General features: G+C 43.9%; 1 protein-coding gene across 1 annotated transcript in view; it reads left to right on the top strand.

The window, feature by feature from the left end:
• The window catches only part of DNAH5 (dynein axonemal heavy chain 5), a 291,695-nt gene that overhangs the window by 139,978 nt on the left and 137,115 nt on the right, over nt 1–14,602 (top strand). The window contains exons 32-35 of the mRNA XM_040494117.1: nt 5,619–5,775; nt 9,348–9,560; nt 10,316–10,540; nt 11,914–12,086. Of these exons, the coding sequence (XP_040350051.1) occupies nt 5,619–5,775; nt 9,348–9,560; nt 10,316–10,540; nt 11,914–12,086 (768 nt within the window). The remainder of the gene's footprint in view (nt 1–5,618; nt 5,776–9,347; nt 9,561–10,315; nt 10,541–11,913; nt 12,087–14,602) is intronic.

The raw sequence follows: 14,602 nt of genomic DNA, 5'->3' as shown, positions 1-14,602 counted from the left end.
TTTTTATTTTTTACTTTAGGGAGAGAGAGAGAGAGAGAGAGAGAGAGCACGAGCAGGGGAGAGGGGCGGGGGGGGGTGGTGGGAATCCCAGCAAGCTCCACATTCAGCACAGATCCTGGCACGGGGCTCGATACCCTGACCCCGGGATCATGACCTGTGCTACAATCAAGAGTTGGACACTTAATTGGCTGAGCTACCCAGGTGTCCCTAAATATCCCCCCTTCAATCTTAGAATAGTCAGTATGTATGGAGAAATTTAGGATAAACTGTTGGTCATGTACTGGTCAGAGTTGTCTAGAGAAATAGAATCAGTAGGGTGTGTATACACATGGTTGGGGGTGGAGAGAGAGAGAGCGAGAAGAAGGGAGAGAGAGACTGAGGGAGAGAGGTGTGATGGAGGAGACCGGCAAGTTCAAATCTACAGGGAAGGCTGGCAGCCTGGAGACACAGGGATGACCTGCTTCGGTTAAAGCCCAAAGGCAGTCTGCTAGCAGAATTCCTTCTTCTAGGGGCTGTCAGTCTTTTGTTCTTTAGGCTTTTGCCTGATTGGTTGAGGCCCACCCACATTATGAAGGATAATCTGCTTTATTCAAAGTCTTCTGATTAAATGTTAATCTTAGCTAAAAATACCTTTCCACTGGGGTGCCTGGTGGCTCAGTTGGTTAAGCATCTGACTCTTGGTTTCGGCTCGGGTCATGATCTCATGGTTTGTGGGTTCGAGCCCTGTGTCAGGCTCTGCAGCTGGCAGCATGGAGCCTGCTTGGACTTCTCTCTCTTCCTCTCTCTTTCTGCCCCTCCCCTGCTCACTCTCTCTCTGTCTCTCTCAAAATAAGTAAATAAACTTTAAAACGAAAACCTTCACAGAAACATCTAGAACGAAGTTTGACCAGATACGTGGGTACCATGGCCCAGCCAAGTTGACACATAAAATTCCCTGTCACGATCATCTGTAGTCACGAGTGGGAGCAGCATCAGGGATGCTAATTGTGCTGAGATGTACATTGACACTGACATGCCACATATTCTGGGCTTCTAACTCCAACTAAGTGACGATGTCTCCTTGGCTAACTCTGGGAGATGGATGCCCCCTCCCCATACCAACGCCCCCATGTTCTCACGACCTACAACAGTACCTATAACACCACCTGTGACTAGGCAGCTGTCTTGTGCACTGAGCAACCGAGGGCACCTAAGCCAGGCTGTGCTCAGAGTCATGGGTGGTGGTTAAAATTCTGAGCCTCAAATGGCACTTTGGAAGGATCTCTGTGAAGTAAGTAGAGGTGTTGCTTAAACTTGAACCAAAAACGTGACTGAGCTGAAAATAGAAGAAACACCTGTATGGTAACATGTAAGGGAGGGGGCTTACTTACTTATGCTTGGCTGGTTAAGTGGCTTTTGAGGTGGCTGCTGGAAAATAATAAAGTAATGAGAAAATTAAGGTGAAAGGAAAGGATAAAAAACAAAGATGGTAAACTTGTCTCAAAAAGAAGCTATAAATGGACCTCAGATTCAGAGACCAAAGGCTTTTTTCCCAGGGACAAAGGAAAGAGTGATGTACGATTAGGTATAGCATTCAGACGATGCATAAAATGAAAGGTTCCAGTTGCTCGGGAAAACAACATTTTTTTTTTTTTTTTTGTTTTAAATTGACACCTTGGGCGATACTCTATTGTGCATTCTCTATAATGGGAACACTCAGCAGAATCCTCACCTACTTGCTTTACCCCCGTGTGAGTCAAGTGGGAGACATTATGATCGAATGGCTTGATCCAGGGAAGTCGCGATGGGATGCCTGCACACTCTTCAGGAACTCCTTCATGAATATCACTGGTATATCCAAGTTAACAGAGGATCTGGGGCAGTGTGAAATGTGAGGGATGTTAAGCCCTGACAAGAATCTAGGTGATAGACCATTGGCACTGCTGGTTAAAGACAAATCCATAGACTTTGGTGTTCAGCTGGGAGGGTGATGAAGTTGGCATGCTTTTAGGAAAGTTGAAGAGCCTAAACAAGACCATGCCTAGAGGGATGTCTACCCCACTACATGTGGAGGTAGGTTCAGTAGGAGGTGGAACTAGGGCCGAGATTTTCCTTGGCAAATATTTGCAAATTTACTCTAATCTAGGTGATGGGCATCCCAACAGCTTATGCTATGGGCCTATGCTAATACTTTTCCTTTAGAAAATTGTCCTGTGAAGACATTATTAATCACGAAGATCATAGACAATTAAAGCGTCGGTAAAGCACCCTTTAAATGTTAACTTTAAAATTATTTTTTTCAACGTTTATTTATTTTTGGGACAGAGAGAGACAGAGCATGAACGGGGGAGGGGCAGAGAGAGAGGGAGACACAGAATCGGAAACAGGCTCCAGGCTCTGAGCCATCAGCCCAGAGCCTGACGCGGGGCTCGATCTCACGGACCGTGAGATCATGACCTGGCTGAAGTCGGACGCTTAACCGACTGTGCCACCCAGGCGCCCCAAAATGTTAACTTTAAAGCAAAACCATTTGCAAGCAAATCCTTCAAAATAACTTTTTAGAAAAATAGGTTTTCAGGTATGCATGATTTGATATGTTTCATAAAATTATTGAATCAAGTCAAGTAACTGTTGAAGGACATTTGACAAAAGAAGAATTTTTGTAAAAAAGAAAGAAGAGAGAGGGAAATAAACTGTTAGAGATTCTTAAAGATAGAGAACAAACTGAGGGTTGATGGAGGGAGGTGGATGGGGGATAGGCTAGATGGGTGATGGGTCCTGAGGAGGGCACTTGTTATAATGAGCCCTGGGTGTTGTATGTAAGTGATGAATCACTGAATTCTACTCCTGAAACCAATATTGCACTGAATGTTAGCTAACTAGAATTTAAAGAAAAATGTGAGGGGCGCCTGGGTGTCTCATTCGGTTAGGCGTCCAAATCTTGATTTCAAGTCAGGTCGTGATCTCACGGTTTGTGAGATCGAACCCTGTGTGTGGCTCTGTGCTGACACTTTTTTTTTTTTTTTTTTTTAAATTTTTTTTTTCAATGTTTTTTTTTTTTTTGGGAAAGAGGAAAAGGGGAGAGAAAACACCAAGCAGGCTCCAAAGTGTCAGCACAGGGGCGCCTGGGTGGCGCAGTCGGTTAAGCGTCCGACCTCAGCCAGGTCACGATCTCGCGGTCCGTGAGTTTGTGCCTCGCAACCCTTTTTGGGGCTTTTTGCTTACCCCTTTTTTTTTTTTTTTTTTTAAATTTTTTTTTTCAATGTTTATTTATTTTTGGGACAGAGAGAGACAGAGCATGAACAGGGGAGGGGCAGAGAGAGAGGGAGACACAGAATCGGAAACAGGCTCCAGGCTCTGAGCCATCAGCCCAGAGCCCGACGCGGGGCTCGAACTCACGGACCGCGAGATCGTGACCTGGCTGAAGTCGGACGCTTAACCGACTGCGCCACCCAGGCGCCCCTGTGCTGACACTTTGGAGCCTGCTTGGTGTTTTCTCTCTCCCTCTCTCTCTGCCCCTCCCCCGCTTGTGTTATCTCTTCTCAAAATAAATACATAAGCATTTAAAAAATTTGATCAGTCGATTAAGCGTTTGACTTCAGCTCAGGTTATGACCTTGTAGTTGGTGAGTTCAAGCCCTGTGTTGGGCTCTGTGCTGACAGCTCAGAGCCTGGAGCCTGCTTCAGATTCTGTGTGTCCCTCTCTCTGCCTCTCCCCTGATCACACCCTCTTTCTCTCTCAAAATAAATACACATTAAAAAAAAGAACAAGGAATAAGGAATTCTTTTCTCAATAAAGAATAAAGATCAAGCTTCTACAAATAAGATGGATTGGGATATTTAAAATAAAACTAGCCTATTTAAAGTAAGGAAAATAAAAAGCTAAAAACAAACAACATAAAACACTATGAGCACAGGGGTGCATGGGCGGCTCAGTCGGTTAAGCATCTGACTTCGGCTCAGGTCGTGATCTCAAGGTGTGTGAGTTCGAGCCCTGCATCAGGCTCTGTGCTGACAGCTCGGAGCCCGGAGCCTGCTTCGGATTCTGTCTCCGTGTCTCTCTGCCACGTCATGCTCTCCCTCTCTCAAAAGTAAATAAATGTTCAAAAAACCCAAACAAACACGAGCATAAAAGCAAGAGTTTAAGAAAATGAGGGGGATGTAAACAGAGACTCTTTGGGCAGCGTTGTCCTGCCCCCTCTTTGAGGCCAGATTTTGTGCCTTTTCACGTGCCCAAAGTGAATAAATCCGAATTGCCAAAAGCAATGGTTTGTAGTGTGTATTTTACTGATTGTTCCATGAGAGCTCAGGAGGAAGATCACACCACATACAGAAAGCTCGTCCAGCACCCGGAGCACCTCTTGCAGCATAGTCTATCCTTCTGTTTCCTTCCTTTTGTTGCCTCTTTCAGCCTCTGAAAAAAGTCCTGTCTTCTGTCTTAAGGAATTTAGCTCTTGCCCTCATGCTGGGCATACCATTCACCAAAACAGAAGTCCAGCAGTTGACTAAATATGGGCAGCCAAGTGTCCCCCTTGCATGCCCTCAAGGGCACCAGCTGGCTCCAGCTTCTGGTCCATACTGTCCTTGGTAAAAACCCTACCTTCCTATGAAGAGAATCTGCTTCTGTGAAATAAGAATATTTCCCTCATGATTTTACACAGGAAACAAATAATAATACACGTGGCGAGGAAGGAATAGAAATTTTTCAGACAGACAACACTTGAAAAGGATTTCTGGTAAGGTTTCAAAAACAAATTACAATGAAAACTATAGTAAGTATATCGAAGGATGCAAGAAAATGAAGGTACAGAGGTATTAATATGAAAATAACAGGGGTGCCTGGGTGACTCAGTCGGTTAAGCGTCTGACTTCGGCTCAGGTCATGCTCTCACAGTTCGTGAGTTCAAGCCCCGTGTTGGGCTCTGTGCTGACAGCTCAGAGCCCGGAGCCTGCTTCGGATTCTGTGTCTCCTCCTCTCTCTGCCCCTCCCCCGCTCGTGCTCTGTCTCTCAAAATTAAACGTTAAAAAAAAATAACAGGAAAAATATATCCATCACACAAAGAAACACCATAAAGTAAAGCAAATATAGAAACAAAATATAGAAACAAAAGCACAGTTGAAAATTCTCTGGGTTTCAGTATTTCCTGGAGGCAGAGAATTGTGCCAGGGCCCCTTCACGCAGTTTATTCAGAGCTAGATTTTGCCTTCTGCTTCGGTAATGGATTCATTGCATTCTTTAAGATACAATTCCAAGAATGAGATGCACCCTTCAGCTGACACAGCACTGTGCTTGCAACAAGACCACCCCCCCCAACCCCCTCCAAAAGTCCCTGAGTGTGGTCGCTCCTGTCCTCCACCAAGAAAGTACAAGCTTTTCCAGATTACCTCAAGGGTATGCATTACACTCGTGAAAGATGAAGAAACTCTCCTATCAGTTCTGGAAAAAATATTTGTTTTTCGTCCAAATACGGAATGCTACTAGGCAAGATTAGTAAGAACCACAGAACAAAAACCTCGAACAGTGTGTGGGAAAATTTGGTTGTCTCACAATCCTTCCCCCTTGTCGCCATCCCGATGAGTTTATTTCTAGAAAGGCCTGCTTTGTGTGTTTATAAAGCTTCTCTTTCCCTCTCCACTTAGGTACTTGGAGAAAAAACGTCTTTGCTTTCCTCGCTTCTTCTTTGTCTCGGACCCCGCCCTTCTGGAGATCCTGGGGCAGGCATCAGACACACACACGATACAAGCCCATTTGCTGAACGTGTTTGACAACATCAAAACTGTCAAGTTCCATGAAAAGGTTTGCCTAATACTAACTGCTGGCCGGCAATTGCCATATCTTAAACTTCCCTTGTCTTTGTACAATCGCTCTCTGATGCTGTGTTTGCATAGGGTTACTCCCAGCTAGTGATTAAAAACAAACTTTTGGGCCCAATGTGCCTTCAGAATTGTGTGATTTCTTACCATCCAAAGTGTAAATTTGAAGAACAGTGTAAATATGATTAGGGATGCATCGTATGTAGCATTCATGGTTTTACATGCCAAGTTAGCTGTTGCGAAATTCAACGAAACAAAGAAACCAATCGCTCAGAAAATAGTCCCTTGACGAAGCAGAATTGCCGTAGTGATTTGATTGTTTTAATCAGGTTTCAGAAGTATTTGGCATGATCGTCTTCCCTGGTGCTCGTCATGCTTGATTGAAGCCTTTTTTTTTTTTTTTGAAACACTCCTTACGAGTTTCTAGGGTCATGGAGTTGTGGGGGACCCAAGAGAAGCCGTTCAACGTAAGGGAAGTTGCGTTTCACGGCTGCGAGAAGATACTGCCTGATCCATCGCTTCACCCCAAATTCCCTGGGAAAGAGGCCCTTCCAGTTTGACAGTGTGTTCGGTCGTCCTCCGGGGCTTCCCGGAAACCCTCAATTCCACTCCCTTATTCATCCTGGCATGCTCTTGGGGAGCAACTTCCATGCGCCAGATGTTGTGCTGAACTCGAGAATCAGAGACCTCCGGGATCCGCACTCGGGTGGGGTGTTTCTAGAGTGCAGCTGGTGCCGTGGTGGAGTGATTACATTGGACGCGATCAAAAGCCATTCGTTTAAGTTCATGCCCGGGGCTGTGTGTCAGGCATGGTGCTAGTCCTGGGGCTCCAAGGAAGAATTTATCATTACACCGAAGTTGTTTTTATGCCGTGCAACATTCATGAGAAATCTGGCCATTTAACGGTTGGTAATTCTTGACTTGCTGTGCTAGTGTTATGCACAAATAACATGGGGATGCTGTCAGGGAGCCTTAGCCTGGTATAAGGGGTGTCAGGGAAGGCTCCCTGCGGGACAGTATGGTACTTGAACTGATAATTTGAAGGCAAGTGCAATCTACCCAGACAGGTGGAGAAAGGGGTGCATGATCCAGTCAGAAGCAAGGGCAGGTGCAAGGGTCTGAAAAGTGTGGGCAGCCTTGGGTGTCGGGAGTGTGGCTATGTGAGGGGTTGGGTCGGTTTCCTACGGCTGCTCTGGATTGACAGCAGAAATTTCTTCTCTCACCTTTCTGGAAGCTAGAAGTCTGAACTACGATGCCAGCAGACTTGGTTCCTGCTGGAGGCTCTGAAGGAGAGTTCATTCTCCGCCTTTCTCCTCGTTTCTGGTGGCAGTTGGCAACCCTGGATGTTCCTTGGCTTATACCCATGTCACGTTGATATCTGCTTTTATCTTCACATGATACTTGCCCTGTGTGTCTGTGTCTCTCTGTCTAGATTTGCTTCTTATAAAAACACGTTATTGGATTAGGGTCCACCTTCATCGTAACTTGATGACGTCTACAAAGACCCTATTTCCAAATAAGGTTCCATTCACAGGTTCTGGGCTTAGGACTTCAACATGTATTTTAAATTAAAAAAATTAACATTTATTTATTTTGAGACAGCGAGACAGAGCATGAATGGGCAAGGAGCAGAGACAGAGAGGGACACAGAATCTGAAGCAGGCTCCAAGCTCTGAGCTGTCAGCACAGAGCCTGAAGCAGGGCTTGAACTCATGAGCCTCGAGATTATGACCTGAGCTGAAGTCACACGCTTAACTGACTGAGCCACCCAGGCACCCCGGGGGTACACGTTTTAACCCTGATGGGCAGCGATGAGCAAAGGGAGAAGGGGAAGAAGGAGACATGGGATCAGATTCCAAACGGCCAAGTGTATCACACTACAGAATTCTACTTCATCCTGAACATGACAGAAGGTGCAGGAGGGTGTTACGCAGGGCGGTGACCCAGTTGTGTTTCAGAAAGATTCTCTGGCTCAGTGTAGGAGGTGAAGTGGAAGGAGGCATGGAACCCAGTCAGGATGGAAAAGGCTGAGGTGCTACAACAAAGCCTTGATGAAGGCGAATGGGGAGAGAGGAAGGGAAGGCAGTATGGATTCAGTGGGTCAAAAGCATTGTTTCTTGTAGACCTACTGGATGTGTGGGTTGAAAGAGGCACTGAATTACACAGGAAGTTCTTCCCGATGCTTTTCTTACATCCTTCTGCACTAGGACTGAACGGTTCTAGAGTGCAGCTTCTCACGGTCTCATTGCGCAGTGGGAATCAATTAAACGTCCTCATTTTTAGCCACTATTCATAGCAATTACTTCTTAAAGTAAATAGCATCGCTTTTTTGCTGTTTTCTCTTGCTATAACATTTCTACAACCAGGGGCAGATCCGGTTTTTGTAGGTCCTCACTCCTGTGAAATTATAAGTCTACAACTCTAGTCAGGACTTGGAAAGGGCCCGTGGAAGTGACAGGCTGTGGAACTTCTGTCTCATTAGCTTCTTGGTAGACCACTTCTGTCTACGACACAGGAGGATTCATTGATATGGTACTACATTGGAGCCCAAGGAAACAGTATCCCACTTATTAAAGAACAAGAACACAACAAATTTGTACTTACTTGATCATTTGCCTTATTTTATTGTATGCTATGAACAGCCTGTGAAGTGAGTAGGGAAGCAGCACAGGCGTAGGTTTTAATGACTAGTTATGAGCAAGAAATTTAGTCTCAGAGATGTGTCCTCCACCATCGCATGGTCAATGAATGGTAGGGCACCATTTGAACCTGTATTTTAGCAAATAGCATGCTATCCTCATGATGCCATGCTGCATGGAAACTGAGGTGAGAAGACCAGATTAGGAGCTGGATTTGAATTAGAAAACATTGGGGCACCTGGGTGGCTCAGTTGGTGAAGCGTCCAACTTCAGCTGAGGTCATGATCTCATGGTTCGTGAGTTCAAACCCCTGCACTGAGTTCCATGCTGTCTGCGCAGAGCCCACCCTCAGATCCTCTGTTTCCCCCTCTCTCTGCCTCTCTCTTCCTCTCTCTGTCTCTCAAAACAAAAACAAAAAAACAACACTAAAAAAAAAAAGAAAAAGAAAACATTATGTGCCACCAGGAGCTCCTGTAAAGAGGACAATTAGTACAGACTTGGAATTACCTGGAAAGGCGTTTGCATTGATCATATTGGCCTGGTCATTGCTAATGTTGACTCGATAAGCTTGTGGTGTGGATGACAGGCGCTTACAGTGTCTCATTTCATTGGCGGAGACTAGACTTGTTTCGATCATCCCATTTATGTTGAGTATTTCTGTTAGGAAGTAAGTTTTTGCCTTTCAGGTGTAGATTATTTGGAATTGATTTATCTCAGTTCGAAAGTATTCCCTTTTCGATTTCATGGGTGACTTTTTTTTTGGCTTGAAATTGATTTTGAATCATATTTTATAACCTATAGCTTACCTTCCTTCAGGAAGGATAACACTGACAAGAGGGCAGTGGAGGAATTCATTCTTTATGTGAATATAGCTTTTTTTTTTTTTTTTCCTTTTCTGTTTTGGCTTCTATTGTAGATCTATGATCGAATTCTGTCAATCTCCTCTCGAGAGGGTGAGACGGTTGACTTGGATAAACCTGTGATGGCAGAGGGCAATGTGGAAGTTTGGCTTAATTCTCTCTTGGAGGAATCTCAGTCCTCATTACATCTTGTGATTCGCCAGGCAGCTGCAAATATTCAAGAAACAGGTTTCCAGCTGATTGAATTTCTTTCTTCCTTCCCTGCTCAGGTCAGTGTATTAAATTGGAAAATATTTTTTACAGAATAGTCATACTAGATCTCGTACACTGCCTATTGTAAACTACACAACTGACTATAATTTAACTCTGAACCAGTATTAAGATTTTCTTAAGGATTTCTTAATATAGATAAGCTTGAAGGTTTCAGCTACAGATTATTTGGTTATATACATATGTATAAATATAAATAACATCTTACACATGTTTTATAGATACATTTTCTTTATATTTTCTTTAACCTAAAAGGTTTTTCTTTTTCCTGCTGAATCTTTTTAGTAAATAAATCATAACAAAGTACTGAGCGTATGCTTAGCCAGAAAGATGAGAAATGTATTTTAGTGTTAAAATGTAAAAACCGATGTTCTCTTAACCATTATGATCAATAAAGATTTTGTGGGTACCTACCACATGTAAACCCTGCTAGCCTGAGAAAAACAGGTTTAAGCCATGTCCTTTCCCTTCCAGTAATTTAAAATCTATCTAGGGAGAAATATGACTTAAACAATAAATGATTTAAAATTACAAGGAAAAAATTGTGGACACATCATGAGACTGTATATATGTAACTGCCAGGGAACATTATGAATAGAGTTTCCATCAGTTTCCAAACAATGAATCAAGTTGAAATAATCAAGGATGTCCTTACATTTGCATAATAATCACCATCATTCACTATATTGTAATTTCTATTTAAATATATTAATATGTCACACACACTCATAAAGCCTTTTTTTGTTTCCGTAAGGTTGGATTATTAGGAATTCAAATGATATGGACACGGGATTCAGAAGAAGCCCTCAGAAATGCCAAGTTTGATAAAAAAATCATGCAGAAAACCAATCAGTCTTTTCTGGAGCTGTTGAATACATTGATAGGCATCACGACAAAGGATCTGAGTTCCATGGAACGAGTTAAATATGAGACTTTGATTACTATCCATGTGCACCAAAGGGATATCTTTGATGACCTGGTAAATGCTTTATAAATACTATGGCATCTATAGAAAAGCAAACACTGGGCACTATCCGTGTTTATCCACTGGGATCAGTTTGAATGAATTCAAAGGAAAGGTTAGATTCAGGCAAAGGGTCATCTTCCTGATGAGAACTTGTTTGTCAGATTTTTTTTTTCAGTCTTTAAACCAAAATTTCAGTCATATTTTGATGATCTCTTGTTAAGATGTTATTGATCAATTAGACTTTATTTTAGATTCTTTACGTGACCAGTTTGGAAGCTAAACTGCCATGGAACATCCTGAAAAAAGCTTTCATTGGTCTTGTGTTCCTGTTAGTTATTAAAGATTACCAGTCTCTTGCTATGGAAATGACAAGGAACACTGCTAGAAGAATTGGTTCATGCTTCCTTGGAGGCTTTTGGATAAGTCACATCTTTAACAAGTTTCGCTACATTTTATGTCATTGATTGCAAATGGCCTTTCCTAATATGGCTGGTGACATCCAGAGGTCATGCAGATTCTTGCCTTTCAAGAGAAAACAGAGTAGCAAAGGCAGTTTAGTAGTTACGGAAAATAGGAAATGTGAAAATAAATGAAATTTGTCCTCTGCTACAAAATAGAACATTAGATAAGAGGTAAAAAGCCCTTATTTTCATAATAACTTTCTGGATCGTGTCTCACCCCGTTATGTGAAAAAGATTATAAAAGATCGGTTGTGACGTAACGGAGAGAAGGACAGCTTATTGAAGCTCTTGTGGTCTAATGTCTCTTAATAGTGAAGCACACTGTTTGCCTCTCTGAGAAATAAAGGGCCCAGGATAAGTTTAGATTTATTATTTATCCAAGAAAAATAATGAAAATGGCTTAACATTTTGGTTACAAAATTCAGACAAAAGCGTTACTGGTCAATAACCTGCCATTTGGATGTTAGAAATTTTGGCCCGCCGCAAATCCTAGGAAGGATAACGAATGGATTAAAAAACCCCAACATTGTACTTTGTCATAATCACAAGAGATGCCTTTTTCCTAATGAGATTGTTTGATTCTGTCTTTGTATGCCAAAACATTTTTCATGGGTTGTACTTTATGGTTAGGGCTGTGGTTTGGGGCATTTAAGGGTGCAATTTGAGAAGTGAATATCTATTAAAATGTGTCATGCTGTTTACATTGTTGGGCACAACTAGGGGTTCCTCTTGAAGTTTCCTATTCCTGTATCTTCTCAAGTGTCCTTTTTGCCGATCAATGAATGGGTTGGATGGTGTTGTAGTTGATGTCTCCAAACCAGCTGGGTTGTCTTACATCCCATTATGATCTACGTGAATGCTAATGTGCATATTTAATATAGGTGGTTCTCATCTCAGCTCTAACATCTCCCTTTTGCGTTTCAGTGCCACATGCATATCAAGAGCCCTACAGACTTCGAGTGGCTGAAACAGTGCAGATTTTATTTTAACGAAGATTCCGACAAGATGATGATCCACATCACGGATGTGGCTTTCATATACCAGAATGAATTTTTAGGCTGCACTGACAGGCTTGTTATAACTCCACTCACAGACAGGTGATGGAAGGTTCTGTGATCCCACAACCTCTTTCCCTCCACCCACTCCCCTACATTTTTATCCTCCTGAGTCACTCAGGAGATTTCTGCCTCATGTCTCTTTAGGGTTTATAGGCTCTTTTATACCAAAGTCTTTGAAATACGGTATCTTTAGCTTTACCCATGGGTCTTTGCATGAGATTTGGGTTTTTGTGACCTAAACGCTTTGCTTCCTTTGCCTTCAGTCTTAGGGAGGCTAAGTTTAAATGACCTCAGTGGACATCAGCAGGGCAAGAAAAGGAATTAACTGCCGTGTCAATAGGTGCAAATCACAGTTGGCCTTGAGGGTTGCACTGGGGACGGTGGCACCTGCTGTTATTAGAGATGATTAAGATGGTTTCCTAGCAGGAAAGAAATTGAGTATCAATACAGGTGAAAAGTGATGGGGAGGACATTGGCCAGGACGTCTGGAGTTCTCTGTTGTCCTCTGCCTGTTGCGTAGCAACTGTGTTAGCCAGAGGCGCCTTGCGCTTTCCCTAGACTCAGTTTCCTCATCTGTAAGATGAGCCAGTCTGTCTCCAAGAGTCGTTCTGCAACTCATTCTGTAATTCACTTAGTCCACTTTGAACTTTGTGGCATCAACTAATTGCATATGTGCTCTGTTCAGGGATGTGCTGCCTACTTATTTTGGACAAAATGGCTGAGTGTTAAAAGCAGTATTTGGCCTCAGTAGAAGCTGATGGTGAATATCATTTATTTTCATGGAATGAACTTCTGGGCTATTAGATGACAAATACTGTCGCACCAGGGGCCCCTGGGTGGCTCAGTCAGTTAAGCGTCCAACTTTGGCCCAGGTCATGATCTCATGGTTTGTAAATTCGAGACTGGTGTCGGGCTCTGTGCTGACAGCTCGGAGCCTGGAGCCCGATTCAGATTCTGTCTCCGATTCTCTGTGCCCTTCCCCCCACTTGCACTCTATCTCTCTTTCTCTCTCTCTCTCTCTCTTTCTCAAAAATAAATAAATATTAAAAAAAAAAAAGAAGGGGTGCCTGGGTGGCTCAGTCGGTTAAGCGGCCGACTTCGGCTCAGGTCATGATCTCGCGGTCCGTGAGTTCGAGCCCCGCGTCGGGCTCTGTGCTGATAGCTCAGAGCCTGGAGCCAGTTTCCGATTCTGTGTCTCCCTCTCTCTGACCCTCCCCCGTTCATTCTCTGTCTCTCTCTGTCTCAAAAATAAATAAACGTTTAAAAAAGATATTTTAAAATTAAAAAAAAATATTGTCACACAAAACATAGAAGTTTGACACAAGCATGTTACTCACATGCTGCTTGATTGTTCTCTCTGCTCATTCCGGATGCTAAATGAAATGCTGACCTTCAACAGAGAGACTTTATTGTCACTTTCCTCCTCTTCATTGTCTTTCGATTCCTTCTTATGCCTGGATTGGAGGTGACTTATACTGGATGCTCTTGGATGTCCTTTTGGAGTGTTTCTCTTTGTTTTGAAGCACAGAGGCAGATAATCACAAAACGTGACCAGTTCCTTGAGACGCCTGTGGCTCAGGCAGTGATTTCACACCTACTGTCTTCTTAGGCTCCCAGCACCCCCCTCCCTCCCTAGTGAAGACCGCCTCTCCTGTCCTGTGGGGAAGATGCTGTCACAGGAGGGGCCGCGCCCTCGGTCCCCACTCACGCCTCGGCTATCCAGGGCACCTGCTCTTGTGCAGTCGGTTCTCTGGATGGATGGTCTGTGCGGCCATCCAAAGCCAATATCCCCACCGCCAGTGATTTCCTCTCTGGGACAGCATCAGTTTTCACTTCCGGCTGGATCCTTCTCATCAACTTGCAAATATGCTGTAATTGCTACCGGAAAGAAAATCCTCCTGTGACGCCTCGGCGTTTCTTCCCACGCCTGTGCTCTCATCACAACTCCTTGGAAGCACCCATTTGTCTTTCACCTCTTTTATGTGGAATTCACTCCAGTTGGGCTCTCTGCGTTAGTTTCTTACTGATCCCGTGACAGGTCACCACAGACTTAGAAGGTTAACCCAAATTAACGATTTTACAGTCTGTGTGTCAGAGGTCTGACACTCGTCAGCGTGGCTGACTCCCTCCTGGAGCCTGTAAGGGCGAACCCCCTTCCCGTGCTTGCAGGCTGTTGGCAGAATTCGTTTCTTGGCCGTGGAGGACGCGAGGCCGGGTTTTCTTGCTGACTGTCGGCTGAAGGCCGTTCCCCGCTTTGGGAGGCTGTACTTTTTCTTGGTTCATCTTCACAGCCGGCAGTGGTGGGTTGAGACCCTTTCAGGCATCGACTCTCCTCTGTCTTCAGTCCCACGTCTGACCCGGTCTTCTGCCTCCCTTCTCTCCTCTGAAGGACTCGTGAGATTAGATTTGTCCCGACAGGTGATCCCGGATCATCGCAAGACCTTTGACATCATAGCTGCAAGGTCCCGTTAGTCCCTCAAGGCAACCTGTTCACAGGTTCTGGGGATTCAAACGTGGATGTCTTTGGGGTGTAGCTGCCCCTCATACTCTCTTCC

The sequence above is a fragment of the Herpailurus yagouaroundi genome, unplaced genomic scaffold (genome assembly GCF_014898765.1).
Source record: "Herpailurus yagouaroundi ecotype Mexico unplaced genomic scaffold, PumYag 29, whole genome shotgun sequence".
NCBI classification, from domain to species: domain Eukaryota; kingdom Metazoa; phylum Chordata; class Mammalia; order Carnivora; family Felidae; genus Herpailurus; species Herpailurus yagouaroundi.
This window is presented reverse-complemented; position numbering and strand designations above follow the sequence as displayed.